Source organism: Chenopodium album, chromosome 16, assembly GCF_948465745.1.
Source record: "Chenopodium album chromosome 16, dcCheAlbu1.1, whole genome shotgun sequence".
Taxonomy (NCBI): Eukaryota; Viridiplantae; Streptophyta; class Magnoliopsida; order Caryophyllales; family Amaranthaceae; genus Chenopodium; species Chenopodium album.
Window position 1 is genome coordinate 41,758,076 of NC_137849.1, and position 16,286 is coordinate 41,774,361.

A 16,286-nucleotide genomic window follows, 5' to 3' on the forward strand; every position below is an offset into this window, starting at 1 on the left:
ATGGACCCAAAATAGTTATTTTGTTGTTATTATAAAACTATTTAATTACAAATTAACCTATATTTCAAAATTATGGTAAAATTAAAATATGGACACATTTATACATAATGGATACATAATAATAGTCTCCAAAAATACTTATTTTTTATTCATCTAGATCATACTTACGTAGTTTATCATTCGTTCAACTTTAAATCGGTTTGTTATTATCGGAGCCTATTGTTCATCATACTATTGTTTGTGAATAAGTTAATACTGCCTCCAATTTTTATTATCTACAATTTTTATATCTTACAAATAATACCCCAAAGTTGTAAATAATATAAATAGGAGGTAGTATTTGAGTTTATAATCTTTATATCTACGTTTCAAAAAAAAAAAAAAAAAAAAAAAAAAAAAAAAAAAAAAAAAAAAACTTTATATCTAAGTTTGTCCATGAGCTTATTACTCTTTTAATGAATTATTCATTTGATTTTGGGTCGGATGAGTACAAATCTAGTGGCACGGCAAACATATTCGCATATTGCAATAAATTGCATGTTTGTGTTTACAATTATTAAATCAAGAAAAATATGCTAAAAAAAAGGAAAATTAGAATTGATTAAAAGACAAACAAAAGATTTATACTTCATAGTTTCACAAAACACACACACACCAAAAAAAAAAAAAATTACAACATAAATTACAACCTATACTAATTTAATCTCACTCACTCCACTGGTATGAAAACTTCATTAGTCCTACAAAATGGCAAAGTCCAAGGAGGATTATATCTAGCTAACAAATGTTCCCCAATCACTTTATACCCATCTTTCTCCAATGCAACCCTCAACCCCTCCACCTTATCCTTCACCACACCATCACTCGCAACTCCACTAAACTTCACCACACCATACTTCCTCTCCCCTTCTTCCTTAATCACCACCCTCTCATCCAACGGCTTCGGCGCGTCTTCAACTCTTTTATACTTATCAGGCAATATAAACTGCATCGTCACCATCTTCTTTTCCCCGCTTTCGCCTTCGCCACCCCTTTGCTCTTTTGTTACAACTGGGGCTGTCATAGCTATCTTCTCCCCGACATACTCGGCCTTTGATTGTGTTACAACTGGGGCTGTCATAGCAACGTTTTCAGCCTTGGTGTTCTGAGGATTACCCAAAGCGCCAATGTAATTGGCTAATATGGTGAACCCACCATCTTTGTTGCCATTCATTTGTGTTGGATCGTATGTTACTTCGGCTATAACTGATGATGGGTACTTGCGTATTTCATACTCGTTTGTTGATTGTAATACTTCATGTTTTGGGGTTTCTACTGTGATTTTGCCCAAGATCATACCCATTTTTATTCAAGGATTTTTGGGTAGCTTTGAATTGGGTTTTTTATGAAATGATTTGGGTAAAATGTAAAATTGATTGAGATTATATTGGGGTGTTTTGGTGTCAAGAATGTTCAACTTGTTGCGTTCTCCTTTACTTGAGGAAGGGGTAGTAAGCTGATAGATGACCATTTGGAATTCTGTTTGTGGTTCGTATGAGAGGCAGGAGTTGCGGACATTCTTTCTCCACGTCCCCATATTGATCTGGATGCTTTTAAATTATTTTAAGTAGACCCGTCAAAGCGGTTAATCGGGTCAATTTCGGGTTAGGTCAAATAGTTTTAATTCAAAGTCATTTTTGGTTATGGATTAACCATAAATGTGAAGATGAAGATGAAATTATGTAATTAAACAGAGTACTAAATTTTTTGAAATATGAGTAAACCTTGTGGAATTACTTTCTTCGTTCTAAATTAGATGATAAATTTCACTTTGTGCACTATTCACATAACTTATATTTTTTTTTTCCGCTTTGTTAAATTTTTGGGAAATTCTCAACGGTGCTCTTAAGGTTTTTATTTTTCTCAATGGTAAACACTAAAATATCAAATTATCTTTGATAATCTATAATTTGTAAAATTAATTCAGTGATAACATTAGTTAAGTATTTTAAAGGATATTAATCATGGTTAATGTTTTAAAAGAGAGGGAAAAGAAAAATGCCTAAAATACCCCTTTTTAACAAAAACCCACCACCCCTCTTCTTCCCCCTGCCACCCCTACCCACCCAACTCCCGGCCGGCGCCGACCGTGCCATCCAAGATTCCCTCCCCGACGCCGGTGCCAGGCTGAACACCTTCTCCCTTTGTCGCTGCGACCCTTAACACCCAATTCCCATCTCCGCAGTCATCTCCTCTCTCTTTTGCGGCACCGCTAACACCACCAACACCATCTCAAATCAAAGTTGGTTAAATAAAGATTCGCAAGTGACCAGAGGCATAGATCGAAGTTGACCGGAAGGATTGGGGGTGTTGGTCGACGTTATCCAACGAGGGTTCCGGTCAGTGGGTGGCGCTAAGGGTGGTTGTCAATAGAGGTTAGGGTTGCTTGATTGGGGGTTTCAATTAGGGATTTCGTGGGTTTTGTGGGGGATTCGAGAGGGAGGAAAGGGAGGCGTCGCGACAGGGGGAGGGAATCGGCGCCGGCGCCAAGGGAGGGAGGTATGGGAGAGGTCGGCGCCGTGGGCAAGTGGCCGGATTGGGTTTGGGCGTTGGGCAGGTGGAGTACTAGAGTGGCTGGTTGGTGATTTTTTTTTTTTTTTTAATTGTTTAAAATAAAGAAAAATCTGATTTTTTTTCAAGGGTATATTAATCAATTTGCCTTTTATTAACTATGGTTAGGCTTATATTTGTAAATTAATGTCACCATTGAATTAGTAATATAAATAGTTGATTACCAAAGATAATCTTATTTTTAGCTGTTTATCATTGAGAAAAATAAAAACCTTAAGAGTACCATTGAGAATTTCCCTAAATTTTTTTTTTTTTTTTTTTTTTTTTTTTCGGCTTGTGGGATCCTCGTCCTTTCTCGTTTCCAAGGCTACAATACTCAAAAAACCAAAGGCTAATCTACACTTTGGGACCAATTTTAAGTTCTTTTTTTTTCCCCAAATTGAAATGAAATTAGGGAGAAACTCTGGAAGTCATAAAGTGTTGAACCATAACAGATTAACAGGTAAACCAACTGGTCTATAAAATATTGAAAAAGAGTTTGAATTCAATTATATAGCGATTTCAGAGTTATGTCACACAACCTAGATCCTTAAAAAAAAAAAAAAAAAAAAAAAAAAAAAAAATTGCAATGATAACAAGAATACTCTGTACCTTTTTAAAAAATCACAAAAACAAAACCCCAGCTTACACTACATACTCCACATTTAATTTTTGCATCAACAAGGACAACAATGGAAGAAAATAAGCATTATCCTTTGAGGTTCTAACTCAACTTTTCGATATCTATATTTGAAATGGCAAGGTTGTAAACTTGTAACCAGAACATAGATAGTCTAAAGCACGTCCACCAATTGGGGATTATGAAACTTGGTTGAGGGTTGGTCCTGGCGTCCTGCACCCAATAAACCAAGATTTCTCGATCACATCTAACGAGTAGAGTTATGGTAAAAGTGTATAACATACAGATATCCACCCAAAACAAAAGCAAATTCCAATACAACTAGAATAAGCACTAGAGATTAGCTCAGTAACAAGGCATAAACTGTAATACTTTACAATCACTACTCTTTACTTCATACAAATAAGCAGGTTCATTTCCAGGCTAGTGTGAGATTTCAAGCTAGCTAATCTAAAATGTCACAAAAACACAAGGCCAATGCTCCTATGCTAGTGAACAATACTAACAAACAAGAGTTCCATAATCTATTACAGATATTTTATCCAAACTTTTAGGTCCAAGGAAATATTTTTCAACAACAGAGAAGCTCTCCGTATAAAATTCTTTGTATAATGTTAAATGCTTTTACAACCCACACTACTATTATTTTTTTTTAATTAATTATATGTTTATTCTTCTTTTTTTTTTGTCCCCATAAATCCTAATTCAAAGAGTGACTGATAGTAACTTAGTAAGTTCCAACGGAAATTTGTAATTATTAGTTGCACCACGCTAACAGGTGCGGTACCCCAAGAAAGTCGGCTAGGATTAATTGTGCTTGCAATAGCTACTATAAAGCTGTTTGAAGTATTACCAATATTATGCATAATATGAATAATGAACTTACAATCCTCACAATTATATATTCAGGGTCTTTATCAAGTTCAAGTAATATGCAACATGGTCATAAATTTGAAAGACAGCATTGTAAGTTAATGATTAACATACACAATCAGATAAGCTTAAATAAAAAAATTGCAGCAGCAAGAGTACCAGCACCAACAGATGGCCACATAACAATGCTAATGGGCAAAAGATAGCTTACTTGATTCCAAAATATATGGTGAAGTCTCTTCTCAGTGACTCTTATTCCTTGACCTTCAAACCACTTTATGGGTAACTGCCTTGCCTTGTCACCTCTAACAGTCACGTGACAACCAATATTTTCATTATGCCTGATTCCAAAAGATCAGAAAGCATTTCTAGCAGCTGAAATAAACAAACCACTATCAACAAATCGAACAGAACATTCCATCAGATGGCAATTCAGCAGGCACAAATTATAACAATTCCATACATATGAGAGGAAAAAGGTTGTGCTTCAGAGTGGTGACAGGAATCAACGAGGCAAAAATAGATAGCAAAAGATAAGAGTGGTTTACGGTAGCTAAACAGACCTTGAATGGCTTAAGGTAGCCAAACAGACCTTCCTACTTTTGAGAGGCATAAATTTTCTCCCAACAATATATTTCTCAATGATCTCTTACATTCATAATCTACCTTTAATATGCTGAAGGCATAACAAACTCTCTAACAACTTTTGGATTCCTTCCACCTAAATTTTGCTGATAACAAATTTATATAACAAAAGCTATTATTCCCTCCTGATGACATGCGAATTAGTTACTAAGGTGCTGCTGAGCTGGTCTTCCCCTCTGGTAGGGGATAGTCACAGGTGATTTAGCTTGGTGCATAACTGAGAAAGCAACTATCCTTATGATCATGTGAGCCAAGATGAGCATAGAAGATAGAACTGAATTAGGAACGTCAATAAATGACAGCAATGAGCTTTATGATCATGCAAATGGAAGTGAAAATGAACACCAAGAGGGAAGAATAATGACAAGTTACATGGTGATTGAGAGTAGAACAGAGAACCAGCAGCTCTAATCTTGCAGCTAAGGTGTTTCTTGCTGGTTTCACTTTCCACTGAATACCCCACTCTGTATTGGACTTGAGATATAACATACTTAGGGGATCCATAAGCTCAGCCACAATAAAATGGTATTACTTCTTCCCCAAATCCTCATCATTATACAAATTCACAAGCTAAGCAGATTTATTTCCTGATTGCAGACATCACTGTGCAGGCTTGCAATCAAACATGTACAAAGTATCTTCCTAAAATTCTAGATCCTAAACATCAACTAAAGAAACTTGGGAGACCTGAAATGTTCAAAAAAAGATCCTAAAGTTAAGAGATTCTACTATATGCTCTACATCTTCCAATATATGCCCATAAAGGGTGGCATATAACTTTGATATTCACATATAAGAAAGTGATATTAGATTGGCAGCAGTAGTGACAGCCAACTCACCTTCAAATATAAGGATATACAGATCTAACAAATCACCATTAATTTCATAATACACACAATAGCATAAACTTAGGAAGCATGAATATTGCTGAGACCAGAAGTTATCCCATTTTTTTAAAACCCAAATCATTTTCATACTAATGGAACCTAGGAATAGCTCGGACATTGGTTTTCTTATTTTCAAAACATATCTGTCTGCAAAAGCTAAGCCATTTCCATGCTACATACGTATAAACTGTACTATACTTGCATTTCATGAACTCATACTATGCTATCACATTAATGCCCTAAAATATTTGAAAATGAAATGCAGAACACTGTGGGTGTGGGTGGGTGGGTGTGTGCACGCACGTGTGTGTCTGAGCACTTGCTATGAAAAAAAGGTACAATCTGGGGAAAACTCAGAGGTAATTAGGCAAATTAATCAGAGAACGACCTCACCAAATTCAAGGACAAATTCTCAATTAAAAGTACAGCAATTATATTAGAAAAATCGAGGAAAGGTACGAAAACAAAAAGATACCTGATTAGCATCAGGGCATACAGAATCAGTGCATCTAGAAGGGGTTGAAGTTTGTAACACCAATAGCAATACATAGGCCTAATTCAAGGCATTTCTCCATGCCATTCCAAATGGATTCCAAGTGCAACTCTTCAAAGACCTCTTTGTTCAAGCCGGGTCTATAGTTGTGAATAAAACCGTAAAACACCAAATACAAATCCACGTAGTCTATCCCCAAATTTCTGTTCACAGTTAGTATTAACTCCTGCAGGAGCCTTCTGGACATCAATAAGCTAGGTTTTAGCAGCAACAGGCTTTGCTGCTCCTTTCACAGCTGGTTCTGAACTAACATTGGCTGGAGCTTTAGTAAGAAGCAGGCTTCGGAGCTTTAGTAAGAAGCAGGCTTCGGAGCTTCAATGCTTCCAACAAATAGCCCAAGGAACTGTGTCCACTTCCACTGCTGCCACCACATCCCATTAGTGATAAACTCCTATACTTACCAATTGTTAACCACGGGATAGAAACGCGGTAAATTGATATCACAAGATGATGCATGAACAAGCACAATTACAGCAATTTAAAAAAAAAAAAAAGGAACAATTGCTGAACCAGTCAAATTTCAAAAGCAACTGATGGCCTATGTATTCTTTCTTTCAACTATAGGCATTCATGGCCAAAGGTGGAAACTGAAACACTTGAAAAGAGAGAGGAAGATCTCAGGAGGGAAGAGGGGAGGTGATATTGGTGCGAAACTTGTATTAATAAGCTAATTACAGGCATCCGACTCAATGCAACTATTTGTTAGACAATTCAGTGATTGGCTCGCCTTTCTAAGTCAACAAAGGGTGTTAAGAAGTTTTTAAAACACTTTATGTGCTTCAACCTTGCAGAATATTCCTGTGAATGTATAACAATAAATAACATTGCCTGGACCAATTTCAGACAAACAACACAGAAACTGACTGCTCAGTGCTCACTATGAAAATAAAGGGTCTTCCCCATCCACAAGGAAGAGACAAGAATAAAGATAAATCCAAACCCATCAATCAAAGTCCACAAATGAGTTTCATTGGGAAAATGAATTCAATGCAATTTCACAATTCTAAGATTATTAAACAAGTATAAACATTTCAAGATCAAGAGGTCAAATATTAATCATGTATCTACATGTTTTAGACAGAACATTAGAATTATTCATTGGAGTAAAAGCGTGACCAATTTCAACAAAGTACTAAACAATGCAATAGCCACAAAGAGCATCTTATAACAAATCACTTGAATTTTCTAAATCAAGCATCACAGTATCACAATAAACAATAGATAAAGTGTAAGATACTTTGTATAAAACTAAATAAGCCACAGCTACAAGCCATAAGTGAAATGTGCCTGGTATATCACCTTGTTATACTAGTTCAATATGGCATCCATAATCAATAACCAATGTCGCTTGGGTCTCCAACAAATTCAGCTATTTGTTCAAGCTGCACATGAATCAGCTCGTGTGTATCAGCGTCTTGAACTACACCAGTTTCCCTCTCAGAATCTTTCTCCACAAGACTGCCATAAGTACCCTTGTGCTTTCCAAAGAGAACAAGAACAGGACCACCTCGCCTAGGGAGGGCAGTTTCCAATACCTCCTGTTCTACTCCTTGAACAATCTCCCTACCATCATCCATTGTTATATCACAGGTCCTGGCTCCAACTGCATCGATTACCACACCCTTCTTCAAGTAAAACTTTCCTCCTTTAAACGATTTGCTAACAATTCTGACCCTAATATGACTCCTAAGCCAAGAAACTCTACTAATACTAGTCCTTTTCTCATCCACCCGCACCCTGCGTTCACTCTTACCTTCACCAACATCACCTCTCCTACCCTCATTTCTACCTCTCTTACTTTCCTTTCTTTCACTCGACGAATCTCTACTCCCCTTCTTATCGCTGCCCCTCGAAGATTCTTTAGAACCTTGAATCTTCAACTCCTTCAATTCCTTCAAACACTTATCTTCCTCCAAAGAACCCAACTCAGCCACTTCATCCACTCGAACCTTCACTTCCTCATCACTACGTGAAAGCCTCAAAAACAATGAATCACCTCCCGGTAACACCTCAATAACTCTACCCTTATACCCCATCTTTCTACCACCAACAATCCTTAACTCTTTCCCAACCTCAAATTTCTTATTATTCTCATCAACTTTCCCAGGAACCACATTATCATCAGTAAACCCTAACCCCTCTTTCGCGGTCCGACGTTTATACTCAACAACCTTGACATCCTCCTTAGCATTTCTCCCAATTCCCATCCCTTGTCTCCACCCATACCCAGCTAACAAAGCTTCCCCAAAACCCTCAACAGGAACCTCCTCAAATTGATCAAAACCCTCATCTTCAGGCAACTTATCTAAATCATTTCTCAATTTCTTAAGCATAATCGAATCAATTGAATTAGGAACATCAAATTCACCCTTACCATTAACCGAATCTTGGCGGAGATTCAACCCATATGAAATCTTCGAATCAGCTTCTGGGGCAGCAACATCAGCTTCGTTTTCAACTTCAAATTCAAGGGGTTTTCCTTCGGAGTGAATTGGGGGTAAATCGAGATTCTTCATCTTCTTTGCGGGACGCCATTCGTTCTGTTTCGGGGGAATCACGATTCTTTTGGGGCCTTTTTCTAGGGTTAGGGTTTGAGAAGGGTCGAATTCTGTGATTGATTCACGATCAAGTTGGGCTTTTGGGGCTGAATCATTCTTGGTTTTGGTGTTTGATTTAGAAGAAGATTGATTTGATGATACAGAGAAAGAGATCTTCTTCATGGTTTTTGATGGAGGAGAGAGAAAATTATCTCGCCTGAGTTATCGGGTGGCGCTTCAACAGCGGTGATAGTGGTTTCTGGCGACAACCACGGCTGTTTTTCGTTTCGTTCTAGAATACTGGATCTATTTTGAAGTAAATACGAGTACGAGTTATTACGGAGTAACTTTTAAAAAAGCCAACACTTTGAAAGTGTTACGGTTTGGCCATAATGAGCTGAGCCTTGTTCGTAAATAGTTTGTCAAGATAATCTCAAAGTCTTATCCTTCTAATATTTATACAATCACTTAGAAACCTAACCAATCTAGGATTCTAATAAATCTACCTTAGGGAAAATATTACTCGTAAAACATACTCCCTCTATCCTTTTATTTTTGCCCCATTTGACTATAAGTGGTCTCCAAAACTACAAATTCTTAAATGGAGCTGGTTCACTCTAATTTATTGTGAACCGCTAACATTAGAGAAACTATGGTTGTTTTATTAATAAAAAATAAAGTCACTATAATAAAATGAAGGTCACTATGTTGAAAAAAAAAGTCATTTTGGTAATATGAGGCTATAGGAAGTTAATTTTTTTAATGAAATATTTTATAAGGTCAATATAAATAATAAAAGTCACTATGTTAAAATTAGGGTCATAACGCCGTACCTTCAAGTTCACAATAGTATTAAACGTTATACAACTTTTAATAAAGGTCACTATGTTAAAAATAAGGGTCACTATGTTAAAAATAAGGGTCATTATGTTCAATATAATGCCAGTTGCGTGTGTATAAACCTCGGGTCCACAATAATATTATTGTGGACCAGGTCCACGCAAGTATTTCTGCTCCAAAACACGTGTTAAAACGTTTATTTTATTTTCCTTTTGTAGAACAATGAGAATTTATGGTCAAAGTTTGTAAAGTTTGACCCCAATTTGGCAATACGGCAAAAAATAGGGACGGAGGAGTAATACAAAGGATATAAAATATATTCCATAACAATTCTATCTTATCTTAACATAGTTCAAGCTCGGCTCGCTCAAAATTTGGTTATAACTCAATTCGTGGTAGCTTGACTAGGGTTAAAATTCGACTCGACATCTTAATAACGAGTTGAGATGAGTTTTACCAAATTCGGCTTGAAAAGTTTGTGAATAAATTCGATTATTTATTTCCATACAAAAAATATACTATGTATGTATTATAAACATAAATATAATTATCATAGATATTTTTTTTTACAAAAAAAATAAAATAAAATAAAAAATTGTCGTAAAATACAATTGTATAACTTATTATTGTGTTTTGTGTAACACAAATTCTTATACTCGTATTTGGCTAGCCACAGCGCATGGCTTGTCATCATGAGGATTACTTCGTGAATGTTATTGTAATACCCCTTATGATTACTTTAAAGGAATTTAATTTACTACTCATACTAACAAAATGCATATTTTTTCAACGAGCTAATATGCTAAGATACTTTTTAGTTAAGCATGTTTGAATGGGAGTAATGATGGGTGACCTCTGGGGAATTTTAGAAGCAGCGTGGCCAGCAGTACACAAGATGGAATGTTTGTGTAATATCTATGATAATTATATTTAGGACAATTTACATAATTTTTTGTATGGAAAAAATTAATCAAAAATCTAAAAATTATCGAAAATCTAATTGTATAAAGTTCATAACAAGTCTAACAACAGAAGTTATGGACTTATGGTCCTAAAGAACAAAAAGCTTCTTGTACAATTGATAGTCTACATCTGAACAAATCATTCTCGTTCATTACTTTGGACAATGTTATCATTAAAAACAATATAAGAAATATGTGAGATGTTATGCCATTTAGGGCCATCTTTGGCATATCTTTCAGTTAGCAGTGGGCAATCAGCAACATCTAGATGCCAAAACTCAGTAAGAGACAGCATGGCTTGTTTTGAAGGTAGAAATTTCAGATTCATGCATTTGTAAAGCGACAACTCCTCGAGCAATGACATATTGCTTATCCAATCTGGAAGTTGTTCCAATCTATCGAAATTCCATATAGACATGAATTTAAGGTTGCTAAAGAGTTGGATTTGTTCAGGTACCAATTTGACATTTGGATAACCATCCAAAATTAGTCGTGTAAGGCTGATGGATTGGCTAGTGAGGCAAGGTGCCTTGTTTGCGAAGTAAGTTTTGACCACATTTTCGTCTTTAAATCCACCAATGCTCAACTCCATTAGTGATGGAAGATGTTGCAGTGCTTGTAGTATGGAAGTTGTTAATTCTCCTGCTTCATTAACCCACAACTCTTCGAGACCAATCAACTTGCTTAAATCTGTTTGGGGACCTTCTATTGATGGACATTGCTTTATGTTCAGCTCCTTTAAAGATGCACATTCCTGCAAACTAGTTGAAATCTTTTTTAACCTGCTGCATCTGTAGATATTCAGCTTACACAAACACAATAGGTCCCCAAAAAGAGCATCAGGAAGTTCAGTTAAGGCAGGACATTCTCTTATGTCCAAGGTCTTGAGAGATGCTGGCAGTCCATCAGGCAAAGACTCGAGTTCTTGACAACCCCATATACTCAATTTCTGAAGGTTTGTATTGTTTGATACCTCCTGTGGCAAGCTCTTCAATTTTAGTATCTCACAAACTTCTAATGATATGAGACTGCTGCTGTATCTGACAATGTCCAAGGATTGAGTACCGGGAAATTCTTGAATTCTTAACCGTTTCAGGGACTCAAATTTCAGGGCTGGTATTGTCTCCAGAAGAGGGCAGTTCATAACCTCTAAAATTTCCAGGCAAGGAAAGGTGATTGCCCCTAGTGTTGGCGATGGCTGCATCCATTCTGTCAGACTGTCAAAGTTCCAGATCTGAAGCTCTCGTAAAGCTGGAAACAGTTTTTCTATTTGCTTGTGAAGATCCTGATCACTTACATAGAAGTGATCATCTATGCATTCAACAGATAATTTATCAAGATATAGATACTTAAGAAATGGCAACTGACCGAGTGTGGGAAGAAATCGACATCTTCTGCAATCCACGAGTTTTATTGCTTTGAGATTGCTAAGAGGTAGTATCTTACTTCTTGGTGCCTCAAATTTAACAGCCATCTTCATAATCCATGTAGGAAAGTTTTCGGCTTTGTAGCCAACTATAGCCAGTGCTATTATACCCGGGTGAGGTTCAAGTCCAGTCAGAACTTCCTCATCAGTATCAGTGCTGCTGTCTACTCTATTACCAGACCAAACTAGATGCAATCGTAAAAGCTTCACCTTTTTTCCAAGCTCAACTTTTCTTGCTTCAGCTTCACTCTTCACATATTCAAGACCTGAGATAGAGAGCCCGTCTCTAGCTTCATGTAAAGAGGCTAATTCATCAACGGTCCATCCTTCTCCATCGCGCAATGCAAGATCAGGTAAGGTCTGCAGGCATGTTAATTGTTGTAATCCTTTAGATGCAAACACGCTATGATCTGTTGTCATAATGTGTCTTAAGTTTACCAACTTATGCAATTCATTTGGTAGCTCTGTCAGTTCTTTGCAGCCGGTAAGTTTCAGAGTTTGTAACTGGTAGAGCTTAGTGATTGACTCTGGTAACGTTTTGAACGGATTGTTTGATAAGTCTAGATACTTGAGAAGCTTTAACTTCCGAATGGAAGCAGGTACCACCCGAAGGCCAATCCCATCAGTTATTAGACTTCGCAGATATCTAACTGTTAACAAATTACCTGGCAAACCAGTCCAAAGATTAATTGTTCGTAGTCTCTTTGTAGAAATTTCTGCAGGAATGATTTCTTGAAATGCATGTTGTACACTAAACTTGCCTACTAAATGTCTACACTCAATGTCACTATTCGGCTTTGCTTCTTTGTTCCATACCAACAAGTCCTTACGCGATACATACACTGCTAGATCATGCACCAAATCATGCATCTTATAAGACAAAATCCGTCCTGTTTTCTCACTTTCTTTTCCTTCCAAGAACAAATTCTTTGACAGTATTTCTAAAAACTCCTCACCAATCTCTTCCATTGTTAAGCTTGTTTCGTGTTTGTGAAGGAAGCCTTGCGCCATCCAAAGAGCAATCAAATCACCTCTTTCCATAGGGCAATCTTTACGAAAAATTGCACAATAAGCAAAACATTGCTTCAATGACAAAGAAGGTAAATGATGATAGCTCAACAATATCGAAGGTAGGATATGATTTTTAGCATATTCTACATGCCATAGCTCACTTTTCTCTATTTTCTCCCACTCATACAGATACTTCTTTGACTCGAGTGATCTTCCAATCATTTTTATTGCTAAAGGAACACCCTTACATTTCTCAACAATCGTCCTCCCAACTTCTTCAAAACACGGAACATTAAGCAATGCCTCACTAGCTCTAAATTGCTGCTTGAAAAGAGCCCAACTTTCCTCATCTGATAATCCTGTCAACAAGTGTGTGTGAGCTTCAGCTTCCATAGCAACCTCGTTGCTACGAGTAGTAATTAAAATCACACTTTGAGCAGAATTCCCAATTCTCTGCAGCAAACGGTGTAGAGAGCTCCACATATCATCATTTTTGTTCCATACATCATCTAGGACGAGCAAGAATTTACTCGACTTTATCTCTTCTTGAAGCTGATTAATGATAGCATGTGTGCTAGTTAAGTATGTTTTTTTTGTAGGACATTCAACCATCTCCTTCAAAACTCTTTTAGCATCAAAATCTTCTGACATAGGTATCCAAATTCGCTTCGCAAAATGCCCAATAATTTGGTCATTGTTGTATAAACGCCTTGCTAAAGTAGTCTTGCCAAGACCTGTTTAATAGGGTAAAGTATATATCAATGTCTATATATTGTAAGAATTTGTACCATCATAGATAATTAGATAATCATTACTAAATACTAATTATTTTTCCCTCTGATTACATGTTATTAATCATCACATTTGATTTGTAAATTGTCTCTCCTTAAATAAAATGGATGTGTATTGAAGATTTGATGGTCACAGATTTGATACTCAGATGTGAATTAATGATTTTTGTGAAAAAACAAATAATATTGAAATGCAATTAGTCTGATCATGTGTTAAAAAATAAAAATAAAAAATAAAAGTCTGATCATGTGCAAGGCCGTGTCTAACAGAGCCCAAGTTATATTAAACACATTGTACCCAATATCCGCTATTCAGCCAGAAGTAGTTTTAGATGTCCAATCTCCCCCTCAAAAATAAGTTTCAAATAAATTGAGTTCATATAAAATATCGAAAAATTTAAAGAAAATAAGTTTGAACAAAATAAAATAGATTTAGACGTAGTAAATAAGTTTAGATAAAATAAAACTTTAGGTTAGACAAAATGAAATACATTAAATAAGTTTATACGAGTATAATATAAAATAAGTTTAGACATTACAATTTCAAACATAATCAGATAAACCGAGTAGAGCCTAAAGAATTGAGTTGGAATGGAACATATTAAAAAGTCTACTCATACTCCCTTGCTAAAACTTTTTCCTACTTAAATTGGACATTTTTGCTTCACAAGAAAGACGTCAAATAGGAATAACATCTAGAGACAGAAGAAATACATTTAAACAATTACAATTGGAGTAAAAATACGAGGGAGAATGTGAAACAGAGAGAACTTACCCCCTGTTCCAACTATGGCCTTAACACACAAGCCAGAATTACTGTTATTTCCAGGTGATGATGAACAAATCATTTGCAATAACTTCTCCTCATCAATCTTCCTTCCAATAAACTCAGATCCATCTTCTAAACCCGCATTTTGTCTAGCTTGCTTCAACATACAATAATATTCATTCATATTATCATCATTATAAGTAGATGTGCGTGCATCCGTTGCCAACTTCACCGCTTTCAGCCCATAATTTTTAGCATCATTTTCAAGCTCATCAAACTTGGCAAGGATCTCGGTCACCTTACGAGTCATCCGAAAACGGAACTTGATTCGATTCGATCGCTTAAACATCACATTGTGGAGACGTAAACGTTTTCTCGATGCGTTACTATTTATCTCGAGTTTCCTACGGAGGATTTCATAGGCGTACTCATCCATAATATCTTGCGCAAAATAGACGACATCTTTGATATTTTGTAGCCAACAATTTACAAGTTGGACTTCCATTTCTTTCTTGGCGCTTCCCATGTCATTTAAAAATGCTAAAATGTAATTTAATTTTGAGTTGAGTTTTCGTAGGTGATCCTTGAAACCCCAAGCGAGGCGTAGCTCCTCTAATGGCCGAGTTGCCACTAATTGTATCATGGCTTTTGCAGCCTCGATTGCTATGGCTTCTGCAACTGCCATCCTGCTCGTGTTTGTGATTGCGACGATGCGAATGAGAGAAGCAGGATAAGTAAGATGTAAATTTGTGTTTTGATCATATGATTTTGGTTAAGTATGATTGAATTATGAGCTTAATTAATTAAACTTGCTAAGTAGGAAGGAATGAAAGATGTTGGAGACCCATGTTTTTGCCACTTTTGTAAATAAGTTATGTATCACCACTCACTACTTACTACTTGATTAATTGTTTAAGTATGTCAACTTGAACCCATTTGTATCAACAAATCAAACAAATTAACATTGTCAACTCGACTTATGTAATATGGTGAATTTTTTGCCTATTAATACTGCTTATATGGTCTACTAGTCATAAACAGGCAAACAGAGTAGATTAATATTAATTAAATTACTTTCTTCGCACCAAAATAAAAGTTTATTTATTCACTTTTAATTAATCAAATTATTTTTTATTTATTTATTTATTTTTAATATCTATAGTACTATATAAAGAGAATGGGCATTTTGGTTGATAAATTTGCCTTTCCCTAAAATGCCCTTCTCAATTTAATTTGCTAAAGTACTATTCAATTTTTTTAAATGTTCATAACTGCTCACAAAAGAAAATAAATAAATAAAAATTAAATCAACTATTCCTAAAATAAATAAATGTTAAAAAAAAAAAAAAAAAAAAAAAAAAAAAAAAAAACTTTGTTAAATACATAGAAAAAAAAAACCTACCTTAACATGTATTAAAAAGAAAAAAAAAAAAAAAAATTCTAATATATATATATGTGTGTGTGTGTGTAGTATTACTATAAATATTTACTCTATAGTGTTGAATCTTTTATACAAAAGAACTAAATAATTAACAATATTTTCTAAGATTAAGTTATAAGAAGTGGATCTGGAGTAAATTTGTTATTATTATTTTTATTTTTTTTATGATTTTTAATTTACGAGTAAAATATCCTATGTTGTACACGCGTAGCGCGTGTCTTGTAATTTGTATGTTTAACTGTAACTAATGAAACTCAACTATCATACTATTTTTATGCTTAAACACTTTGAAATGAAGGGAAAGTCAAGTTTTAGAGATCCC

General features: G+C 35.5%; 2 protein-coding genes and 1 pseudogene across 6 annotated transcripts; all 3 read right to left on the reverse strand.

Moving 5' to 3' along the window:
• Positions 1 to 576: 576 nt before the first annotated feature.
• On the reverse strand, positions 577 to 1,547 carry LOC145586544 (heme-binding-like protein At3g10130, chloroplastic). Its single transcript, XM_081643402.1, has one exon. The coding sequence runs from the start codon at positions 1,340 to 1,342 to the stop codon at positions 710 to 712; it is 633 nt and encodes a 210-aa protein (XP_081499528.1). The 5' UTR covers positions 1,343 to 1,547; the 3' UTR covers positions 577 to 709.
• A 649-nt stretch (positions 1,548 to 2,196) lies between these two features.
• Positions 2,197 to 9,115, reverse strand: LOC145586545 (protein MOS2 pseudogene; annotated as a pseudogene). Of its 4 annotated transcripts, none has more exons than XR_014100970.1 (4): positions 7,487 to 9,115; positions 6,110 to 6,545; positions 4,314 to 4,477; positions 2,197 to 3,442 (listed from the first exon to the last, which is right to left on the reverse strand). The product of XR_014100970.1 is annotated as a protein MOS2 pseudogene, transcript variant X2 (transcript). The 4 variants fall into 4 exon arrangements; XR_014100971.1 differs by having other exon boundaries at positions 6,110 to 6,548; XR_014100968.1 differs by having other exon boundaries at positions 6,110 to 6,578.
• Positions 9,116 to 10,665: 1,550 nt separating this feature from the next.
• LOC145584327 (putative disease resistance protein RGA4) lies at positions 10,666 to 15,236 on the reverse strand. Its single transcript, XM_081641193.1, has 2 exons — positions 14,530 to 15,236; positions 10,666 to 13,697 (listed from the first exon to the last, which is right to left on the reverse strand). The coding sequence occupies exons 1-2, from the start codon at positions 15,206 to 15,208 to the stop codon at positions 10,666 to 10,668; spliced, it is 3,711 nt and encodes a 1,236-aa protein (XP_081497319.1). The 5' UTR covers positions 15,209 to 15,236.
• Between the last annotated feature and the right edge of the window lie 1,050 nt (positions 15,237 to 16,286).

Excerpts from the sequence above, each read along its gene's own strand:
- LOC145586544 (XM_081643402.1), bottom strand. The coding sequence starts at position 1,342 with ATGGGTATGATCTTGGGCAAAATCACAGTAGAAACCCCAAAACATGAA.
- LOC145584327 (XM_081641193.1), bottom strand. The coding sequence starts at position 15,208 with ATGGCAGTTGCAGAAGCCATAGCAATCGAGGCTGCAAAAGCCATGATA. Across the intron at positions 13,698-14,529 it reads GGCCATAGTTGGAACAGGGG|GTCTTGGCAAGACTACTTTA; the intron begins GTAAGTTCTCTC and ends CCTATTAAACAG.